The sequence below is a fragment of the Macrobrachium nipponense genome, chromosome 12 (genome assembly GCF_015104395.2).
Source record: "Macrobrachium nipponense isolate FS-2020 chromosome 12, ASM1510439v2, whole genome shotgun sequence".
Classification (NCBI taxonomy): Eukaryota; Metazoa; Arthropoda; class Malacostraca; order Decapoda; family Palaemonidae; genus Macrobrachium; species Macrobrachium nipponense.
The window spans coordinates 38,227,081-38,238,365 of NC_087205.1; the positions used below are offsets into that span (position 1 = coordinate 38,227,081).

The 11,285-nt window shown below is 43.5% G+C and overlaps 1 protein-coding gene across 1 annotated transcript in view; it reads right to left on the reverse strand.

Moving 5' to 3' along the window:
* The window catches only part of LOC135224495 (uncharacterized), a 438,160-nt gene that overhangs the window by 95,325 nt on the left and 331,550 nt on the right, over nucleotides 1-11,285 (reverse strand). The window contains 1 exon segment of the mRNA XM_064263507.1: nucleotides 467-609. Within this exon segment, the coding sequence (XP_064119577.1) occupies nucleotides 467-609 (143 nt within the window).

The following is an 11,285-nucleotide window of genomic DNA, read 5'->3' on the forward strand; positions in this document are numbered from 1 at the left end:
AGCCGTAGGCTTTAAAATTGCTTTGCGTCAAAAATCACTTAGTGTCAGCGGCCAGGAACGGAACCCCTGCCGCTAACCGAGGGCCGCCTGTAATAGTTTTTGCATGTCTAGTTGGAGATGATCTAAATAGAGTTTCATTGACACAAGGAATCTGTATCCTATTTTGATACTGTTTATGTGGAAATGGATATTAAGTAATTAATTTATGACAAAAAAATCTTCCAATTGCTTATTAAAATACACAAATGTAAGATGTCTGAAATACTAATGAAATAATAAACATAAAAAGAAAACCACAATCAGTAGTACATTACAATAAGTGCTCAAATAATGACAAATTGCTTTACTAGTACACATACAGTTACTAAGAGATATGATTAATCAGTTCTTGTAAATCCAGTCAATAGCTTCTGTTACAACAATTCTAAATATTTCAACAATGATAATGCTTAAAATGTTTCATTACCTTTTCACATCTCCATGGATAAGGGGTCTTTGATTCACAGTGTGTAGGAACTGAAGTGCTTTAGCTGTTCCAAGTGCGATTATAAACCTCTGGGACCAAGTAAGTGGTACCCAGTTATTTGATGATGAGGCTCCTTCAAGTTTCTGAAATAAAGATAAAATATACTAAAAATTCCAGTTAACACACAAGATGAGCAATTTCAAATGAAAAAGATAAGCTTGAGCAATTTCTTACCAAATATATGGTTTCAAGCAATACAGTTCACATGTAAAATGTTTGATTGAACCTCATTACAAAAATATGCAGAAAAAAAGTAACTCCAAAGGTAATATCTGAGGGTCAATTCAGATACTTTAACATGGACAAATACTGATAACATTGGAACAAGGAAACAAAAAATTGAACTATCTTGGGTGGTCATGGTCTCAAAGGCTGCAGGCATCACAGCTGGTACTTCTCTTGCTGTTGGAAGTTAACTGAAAGGCACTCATCCTGAAGTATTCAAAGAATTGGTTAGTTGTGGGCCCTCTGCTTAAATCCTAGCCAGTATTGGGCCATTTAAAGAAGGCAACCTGTGGTCTGCAATGAAGGTGGGTAGTATGTCACTGAACTAACCTCAACTGTTGCTGCATCAAATCATGCAAGAAAGATGAGTCTTTCTCAGCAACAGAAATATCGACTGTTTTTAGGCAGTGGAAAGGAAAGGGATGATAAAGCATAAATAATTGACCGTAAGAGTAAAAAGCCAAATACCGTACTTAAATAATGAAACAACAGAAAACAAATTTGCTACAACTAGATTTCTACTGGTTGTTGTCAACAAGTTAGACACACAAGTGGTAAGGAATCTTGCCTGCCTCGAACACAGAATTTGTGAGGGTGCATGTGCAATGTGGCTATCTAGCAAGCAAACAATATGCTTCCTTTAGGGGTCTGGGAAGCCTACAGATGGAGGCATGTGTAAATGATGGGTTTGTTGTGAAACACATTTCATCTACTACTAGCAACTGTGGGGGCAGAACTTTATCAATGCATTCTATTACCCTACCCTAAATTTCATTCTACAATAGGTGAAAATATGGTGCTTTTTGATAGTGTAGTTGCGGTCTCATCCTCAAGGTGTTACCCTTTCTGTGGTTGAACCAGAGCTCCATGGTGACCAGACTAATGTAAAAGAATTCTCTTTTAGCTGGTCTTGTGGCTGGGTATTATGGCAAAATGATAAACATTATAACACATGATGGAGTATAAATGGACTCAGGATAAAAGGGCACTTTCCCTTAGCCTCAGCAAATGCTGAACCCAGTTTATCTACATCAAAAACCTGCAAGAAGAAGTGGCTATGTGCTCATGCGCCATCATATTGTTTACAAAGGACCAGAAATGGATCAAGACATCAATGTACAGTGTAATGAAACCAGTGCTCCATAATTTATAGCCATTTGCTCATGTGATTTCATTACTGAGGATCGTGGAAACACCTACTAAGTTGAAAGCTAAGTGCATAGTTTCAAGATCCAGTTAAAAAATCTTAGTTTAGACTGTCAAACAATGATTTAATGTGCGTGAAAAGCTGTAAACCAGCTTTTTCGTGAGCACACATAGGCACTTCTCATGATTTCTGCTCGTTATTTGTAAGAGCGCAAATTGTTTTGAAGAATTTATTATTCTATTTAGAAGTTTTACCTAAAGAAATATCCCACAGTTATCATTAACAGCATAGATAATCCTTTCAGATAACGATGCCTGTCATAGCCTACTAGGCAGTACCCTACAATCTACATTGATCCAGTGAGAATAAAGGGATTTTGACGAAGGAAAAATCTATTTCTGGGGAGAGACCTGTGTTGCCTGGTGCAAAGGATCCTGCTATCTACTTTTCTAGTATAAATAGTTTCTAAATATACCAGAGAAAAAAGCTAGCATTGGTATGCAGAGGTTACTACCCTTGCGCGAGCACCAAAAGGGTGTCGAGTATAAAGTTCGGGGCGTGTGAAAGCCACTAATCACAGGTCTCCTGCCATTTAGTCTTCCCTCTCAAAAGCCTCCATATAGGTGAGCCGAGTCAACGGTCACACCTACATCGCCCTCGTACTACTACTGTTAATACCTGACTCGAGCGACATCTGCAATCCTGATGTTTTAGATACCTTTTATGGCTTGGATAGGTGTAGGGAAGGGAAAACTACCAAAGGGGTCGGTTTTCACCGGGCGACACAGGTCTCTCCCCAGAAATAGATTTTTCCTTCATCAAAATCCCTTTTCTGGGTCGACCTGTGTTCACCGGTTTACCAGAGAATACTATCCAAGCCTACTGAATAATAAGTAAACTTAAGAGTAGAAATGAAAACTGAAATTCATTTAAATATAAGTTTACTCACTGCAAAAATATTTTAGGAACAATAGTTAAACTTAAACTTATTTTTACTAATAATTCTAAGACTTAACCTATGACTTAGAATGAATTATACTTAAAGGTAATACAAAATAATAAGGTATCATGTAATGAATTTGATACAAATTCAGAGTATGTACAAATTGGTCTATAAAAGCCTATCCGGAACAAATAATTTATGTACAAGAATAGGTGGCAGGATGACGCCAAGTCCTCCCAACACCGAGGGGAGAGTTATCGTGGAGAGTACGAGTGAGGCAGGTAGAAAGGAGGGGGGGGGGGGAAAGGTGGGGCAGAAGGTTTGGAAATGTTATTCGAGGGAGACTATGCTCCCTGCAGCAATTGTTGAATATTTAAGGGCCTCCAAATTCTTCAAATAGTGGCGCTTGAAAACTACTGGAGATTTCCGTCCCTTGTATTTCTTCAGATCCTCAAAATTCATATTTTGGAAGTAATTAATTGATGTAGCTACCGCCCGGATGTCATGAACATGTGGGAATGAACCCAGATTGGCTTGTTTTATAAAGTAAAGTATTTGTTGTCTAATACCTTTGATAGAGATTGTGCCACCATGTTCTCTAATAATGACGACCTTGTGGAGGTCCTGGTTAAAAAGGACTTAAGAGTAGTTACAGGGCATAGAGATGTGTCCTGTGTCAGGGGAATGATTTTCCAAGGAGACCACCTATTTTGAGGGTCCTCATTTTTTGCCAGGAAGCTCCGGTCTGGGGATAGTAGCACTTCCCCTGATGGGAGGAAATCTATGTGATCTGGGTTATGTGAGAGAGCCGAAAGTTCAGATATTCTGGCACCCGAGGCCATAGCCGTTAGGAATAAAGTTTTCCTTAGAAGAGTTATGTATGAGCATGATTCATTAATGGTATCTGACGCAAATTTAAGTACATCATTTAAGAACCAACTGACCTTTTGTGGGCGGGCAGTTGGTCTCAGGCGTGCACATGCTCTTGGAATGGAAGAAAAATATGTGTCTGACAAATTTATATTGAAACCAACTTGAAAGATCTTTTTCAAGGCTGATTTTATTGTTGTAATAGTACTGGCGGCTAGGCCCTTCTCGAAAAGAGTTCTGAAGAACGAGATTGCCAGATTTGAGGTCATTTTATGAGTATTTGAATGTTTTAGAAATTCAGCTAACTTTTTAACAGCTGAATCATATTGTCTAAGTGTTGAATCTCTTTTGTCTGATTCTATGAACATGATGTTACACGGATCAATACTCGCATCTTCTTGGGCCGCAAACTTCATGAAGTCCATAAAGTTAGGGTTTGTAGAATTCTTGAGGAAGCTGACACAGTTCGAGTTTGTACAACCTGCATCAGTTCCGGGCGAGGGATCCATCTGGGTTGGAGTTTCAGCTCTAGGAGGAGCGGAACCCAGTTGCTTTTGGGCCAGCTGAGGGCCACTAGAGCTACTTGTCCTGTGAAGGAACGTAGTTTGTGCAACACCTTCATCAGAAGATTCACCGGAGGGAACAGGTAAGTCTTCTGCCAGATGTTATGTTCCAATTTATGGCCATCGCGTCTGTGGCGTAGACTCGAGGGTCCAGGTTGGGAGCCACGTAGCATGGTAGCTTGTGGTTGGATTCTGTTGCGAATAAATCTACTTGCAATCCTGGAATTTGATTGCAAATCCATAGGAATGAACTCTTGTCCAGGGACCATTCTGATTCTAGTGGAGCGGTTCTGGAAAGAGCGTCCGCGATCACATTCCTGACTCCTGCAAGAAGAGTTGCTGACAGGTGCCAATGTTTCTTCGCTGCTAAGGTAAATATTTAGACCAGCATGGGATTCAGCTTGCTTGCCCTGGAGCCTCCCCTGTTTATGCAATGGACCACCACTAGGCTGTCTGAGACTAACCTCACGTGGCTGTTCCTGGCCGGAGTTAGTTTTGTTAGGGTTAGGAAAACTACCATGGCTTCCAACACATTGATATGGAACTGGCGGAACGTATTCGACCATATCCCTTGAACCTTCTTGTGCTGAGAGTATCCCCCACACAACCAATCAGTGACGCGTCTGTGTGAATCGTCAGAGATGGGGGAGGGAAGTGCTGTTTGGAAAGTTATGTTTATCCTTAGTTTTTCCTTCTTATTAATTGAAAGAGATTTTCATTATCTTGAGTAATATTATTAGTTAGTCTTGTATTCTTCATGTAGTTTGCTTTTATTGCTTCCTTATGCTCTAAAATAAGCATTAATTAAGGGATTTTGACGGAGGAAAAATCTATTTTTGGGTGAGGGGCCGTGTCGCCGGGTGAAATGTCTCGTTAGCCATTTCTAATATATAAAACTAATGCTAAATATACCAGAGAATAAACCAAAGGGACTGACTGAGGTTACTACCCTCAGGCGAGCACTTTTATAAATAAAAATGTTGTGTATAAACCAGGGGCGAGTAATACTGCCACCTCTCCTTCAACCCCACAGAAAGATTCCCGTCAACAATCCCCGAACATGAAGCGCCGTTACACAGGCCGCCTCCACGCAACCAACACTCTCCTCCTCAGCGCCATCTACAACATCTAGAGTTAGCAACCCCCAGCTTGTACCATAACCGGGTGGGAGATCAAGATAGTACTGAAGGGTGGGTTCACCGGGCGACACGGCTGATCACCCAAAAATAGATTTTTCCTCCGTCAAAATCCCTTTTTTGGGATCAAGCCGTGTCGCCAGGTGAAATTGTACCAGAGAAATGGGGCAAGCTGAAAATAAATAAAATACAGTAACAAGGAAGGAAAACTAAACAAATGAAATGGAGAAAAGAATTTTAATATATATATACCCCAACACAACATAAAACTTGTATTGTTAACAAAAAGACCTTTCTCAAAAGCTTTAACAAAATGAAAGAACTCAAATACCGAATATATGTACAAATACATGAGTCCACGTGTAAAATCTTAAAGGCAAACAAAATCATAACAATACATCAGTACTTGGTACAAAAGGATCTCTTAAACAAGCCAATACAATCCGTCCCACCCATGCCTATAGAGGGCACGAGGGAGAGGAAGGCAGGGTTGAACAACTAGGTGAGGCAGGCAAGTGGGAAAGAAAAGAGGAGGTGTAAGAGAAAGAGGAAGTTAAGAGTTTTCGCGAACTACGATACTTCCTGCAGCCACGGCAGAGAACTTAAGTGCATTAAGAGATTTAAGGTAGTGGCGTTTGAAAACTGTCGAAGATTTCCACCCAGTGTACTTTTTAAGATCCTCAAATTTCATATGCTGAAAATAGTTAATAGAGGTAGCAATTGCCCGGACATCATGAACAAGGGGAAAAGAGTCAGGATCTGCCTACTTAATAAAGTAAAGAATCTGTTGTTTGATACCTCTCATAGTGATCGTTCCTCCTTTTTCTCTCATGAATAAGGGACATGAGGACTTAAATGACGTTCTATCTAAATAAGTCTTGAGAGATTGAACTGGACAGAGAGAAGAGTCTTGAGGAAGAGGAACTATTGACCAAGGAGTCCATCTATCTTGTGGACTTTCATTTTAGGCTAAGAAGGTTTTGTCCGGTGAAAGGAGAACATTACCATTAGGTTGGAAATCTATATGGCCTGGATCTCTAGACAAGGCCGACAGTTCAGAAATCCTTGCTCCTGAGGCTAAACTTAATAAAAATAGTGTCTTCCTAAGTAGGGTTAAATACTGACAGGATTCATTATCAATACTGGAAGCCAGCCTCAAAACTTCATTTAGAGACCAGGAAATGGATTGAGGCCTATGTATTGGTCTCAGCCTTGCACAAGCTCTAGGGATAGAGGAGAAATAGGAACTTGTTAGATCTATCCCAAACCCTACCAGGAAAATCTTTTTAAGGGCAGACTTCATAGTCGTAATAGTGCCAGGAGCTAGGCCTTGATCAAACAAATCTTTAAAAAATGAAATTGCTAGATTAGTTGTCATTTCCCCCACTTCTTTTTCTTTCACAAATTTAACCAATTTCTTAAGAGCAGAGTCATATTGTCTAAGAGTAGAATCTCTCTTATCAGATTCCAGGAAAGCAATATTTTCCGGATCAATACCAGAATCATGAAGAGCTGCAAACTTCATAAACTCCATAAAGTTAGGGCTTGGAGAATGTTTGAGGAAGCGTATACTCTCTTGGTTTGTACTATTTGCGAAAGTATTGGATTGGGGATCCGTCTGGGACGGAGCTTCAACTCCAATATTAGAGGGAACCAGTTGCTCTTCGGCCACCAGGGGGCTATCAAGGCTACTTTCCCTCGATATGTCCTGAGCTTGTGAAGAACTTCCATCAGGAGGTTGACTGGTGGAAACAAGTAAATCTTCTTCCAAAGATTCCAATCCAGGGACAATGTGTCTGTGGCAAAGGCTAGAGGGTCCAGGTTGGGAGCCACATAACATCGAAGTTGATGATTCGATTCCGTGGCAAAAAGGTCTACTTGAAGATCCGGGACCTGCCTGGACACCCATTGAAACGACTGTCTCTCTAAAGCCCACTCCGACTCCAATGGGGATGTCCTTGACAGAGCATCTGCCACTACGTTCCTGGCTCCTGCTAGATGTGTGGATGATAGGTGCCAGCGAAATTTCTGTGCTCGAGAGAAGATCGCAATCATCACATGATTTACGAACTTGGACTTGGAGCCCTTTCTGTTGATACAGTGAACAATTACTGCACTGTCGAGGACTAATCTGATATGGGTCCCTTTCTTTGGGTTCATCCTTTTGAGAGTGAGGAAGACTGCCATGGCTTCTAACACATTTAGATGAAATCTTTGGAAGGTCTTGGACCATTTTCCCTGAAACTTTTGAGTAGGGGAATGGCCTCCCCATCCGCTTTGGGATGCGTCTGTATGAACCACCAGATCCGGTTGAGGAAACTGAAGCGGTACTGTTTTTGCTAAACTCTTGGCTGTAGACCAAGGTTTTAGACTCTTGCATAAGAGCTGGGGAATTCTTTAAAGTTTGTCTCTTAAACCTGTATTGGCTCGACTTCTCCAAATTCTGTTGAAGTCTTTTAATCTGGCTTTCAGTAACGGTTGAGTCACTGCTACAAACTGTAAGGAGCCTAGAATCCTTTCCTGGGCCCGTCTCGATGCTAGTTTGTTTCTTATAAACTGCCTTGTGGCTTTCGCAATCTCTTTGCACTTCTCCCAAGGAACTGAAAATTTGTGTCTGGAGGTCCCACTGTAGCCCCAACCATTGGAACTTGGAGCTGGGGACAAGTCTTGCCTTTTGAAGATTTATTTGAAATCCGAAATGTGCCAGAAATTTCATGACTTTGTGGGTTGATTCCAGACATTGCTCTTTGTTGGGAGCCCAAATTATCCAATCGTCCAGATATGCCGCCAATAGAATTCCCTGGCTCTGAAGTTCTTGGACTACCACGTCTGCCAACTTGGTGAAAATCCTGGGAGCAATATTGAGGCCGAATGGCATGACTTTGTGGGTTGATTCCAGACATTGCTCTTTGTTGGGAGCCCAAATTATCAAATCGTCCAGATATAATTCCCTGGCTCTGAAGTTCTTGGACTACCACGTCTGCCAACTTGGTGAAAATCCTGGGAGCAATATTGAGGCCGAATGGCATGACTCGGAAGGAGTAAGCTTCTCTTCCTAACCTGAACCCTAGGAAAGGGGACAAGTTCCTTGCTATGGGCACATGATAATAAGCATCGGTAAGATCTATAGAGGTGGTGACGACTCCACGGGGAAGTAAGGTTCTCACTTGGGTCACGGTTAGCATGCGAAATTTGTCGCATACTATACTGGAATTGAGCCGTGAAAGATCTAGAATCACCCTCCTCTTGTCTGTGCCCTTCTTGGGAACTGAAAATAGACTGCCTTGAAATTTGATGTTCCTGACTCTTTTTATTGCTCTTTTCTGAAGTAGTTCCTGAGTGAAAGCTACTAGGTCTGGTGTCCGAGCTGGAAAAAACTTGTATGGGGGAGGTGGGCCCTTCTTCCACCTCCACCCCAGACCTTTTGATATGACACTGTGAGCCCAGGTGTTGAATGTCCACCTGTGCTTGAATAGAGCTAATCTCCCACCTACCTTGGCTGTCTCATTGGTTGACAGGTGGTCTTGAACCTCTGCCTCCTCTGTAGGGTCTGGCTCTTGCGAGCCTTCCACCTCCTCCGCCGACCCGCCTGGAGGTACCACGTCCTCTAGTTCCTCTAGGAGCATACCTCTGAAAGGAAGTATGTGCTTCATAAGTCTGGTTGTAGACCGGTGATGGAAGCAAGGGCTGATTAGACTGTGGTGCTGGAGCCTGTACCCACACATATGATTGTTGGGGCGGAGGCATGGAAGTGGAAGGTTGGTTCACAGTCGAAGATCTTTGGAACCTTCTTTGCTGGAACTTCTTTGGCTTCTTGGCCTTCTGAGTACCTGCCGGGGAAGGATCTGCTGGACGCTTGAACTTAAGAGCCCACCTGGTGGCAAGTGTCTGGTTGGCTCTCACTGCCTCTTGAGTAACCTGAGCTACTAAATCCTCCGGAAAGAGGGAAGGTCCCCATATCGAAGATTTAATGAGCTTATTAGGCTCATGTCTGATCATTGCTGGTCTCAGGACAAACTTCCAGCAGGCTCTTCGGGCCACAGCGAAATCAAACAAGTCGTGTTGAAAGGTGCCCAACAACGACTTGGTAAGGACCTGAAACTCCGGAGCGGTCGGATAGGTGGAAGCAATCATCTCTGCTGAAGTGACTAAGTGAAGGGAACGACTCAGCCTACACCTGGCTTCGAACTCCGCCTTAATGAGATGCTCAGGTAGTTTAAGGAGCCTCTCATTAAATTGTGTTGAAGCACAGTCTGTTTCTAATTTTCCTTTCTGGAAAGTCTCCGGAGTTTGATGCCAGTATGTAGGATCTTTCGGCACCAACAAAGATGTCAAGTCTGTCTCCTTTAACTGTGGAAGAGGCTTGTCTTCTTCCGCAGCTTTCAGGGTCAGCTCGGCGATCTTCGTGGTGCAAGGCAGCGGGTGATCCTTTGGGATAGTGAAGGTGGTATACTTTCCTTTAAATGGGGTGATCTTGGTGTTGACACACTCCAACTCCTTCATAATCCTAAGCCAAGCTGACTGGGCCGCTTCCCTTGGGAAGATGAGAGTCTCAGCCGGAACCTTGTCCTCTCTTACAAGAGCTTCCCTGGTCAACCTTGCATAGCCTAAGAAAGGAGATTGCAAGTCTGTCGGGTGAAACTCAAAATCTTCCAAAGGGCGTGTACCGCACCCTTCGATAGTAAGCTTTCCGTCACGCAGAACCGCTCCAAAAGCTAAGCGCCACGGATTGCCTGCTTCAAAGGGAGGCAGATTGGCCGCATTAGGCAGGATCGATAAGAACTGTGGGTTTCCGCTTGTCTGAGCCATCAACAACTGGTGCTGGCTCACGATCCCTGACAGCTCTGAAACTGACTGGTCCGTACGAGACATGTGCGATTCCAGTCTGCCTGATAGGGTTGCCATATCTCTAGCTACCTGAGAAGAAATTTCTTGACTAACTTTCTGTACCAGAAGGGAAGTCAGAACCTCTAAGTTAACCGACAATTCCCCTGATGTAGACGGGAAAGTCGGTGTCAGAAATGGGAGCCGGACTAAGAATAGCCGCAGCTATCGGGGTAGAAGCCGGTGAAGGAGCAGGGGAAGGAGTAGCAGGCTTCTCCTTAGTCCTACGTGAGGACTTGTCTTTGCTGTTGCTTCGGCTAGACTTACAATTAGAGGTGGTGTCCGCGGCAGAAGGGGCCGAGGTGCTGGACCTCACCTTTGCAGGCAGCTGCTTAGTCTTCACGGCCTTCACCTTAGGCCGGACAGACGCTGCCTTAATTGTGTCAGCGTTCCCAAAACCCTCGAACCCTGGCGGGGTACGAGAGGGGACGCGAGAAGCGACTGGAGAAGGAGTAAGAGAAGGAAAAGGAGGGAAGTCAGAGGAGGAGAACGAAGGAGAAGGACTAGCTACTGCCTCACCTACCTGATCCCTCTGCATCAGCTCAGACGACAAGTGCAAGATGCCGACTTCTGCTACCACCTCTGCCTCGGGGCCCTCTAAAGGTTCCAAACCCTGGAACTCCTCGCTGATTGCTTGGAGATACGGCGCCGCGACTTCCTCCGCCACAGCCGAAGTCTTAGAATTAGGGTAGATGACGAAAGCCACATCCCGGGAAAGAATGTAGGGTCTAGCTTTTCCTACATTTCTTCCAAAGCCACCTACCCGAACCTTCAGGGTGGCGAGCGCCGCATCTTTCACATCTTTGGGGGCCTGGAAGAGAATCCTTGATCAGACGCAGACAAAAATAACTCCAGATGTATAAAAGAAACCAGTCATCCAATAAAACAGAGAACACTAGACTCAGGCTATCTGCCTACTTACTGAGTCATCTGTGATCTGCACGTAGAGATCATAGCAGACCTGGCATCTCTCATGATGCCAGACCATCTC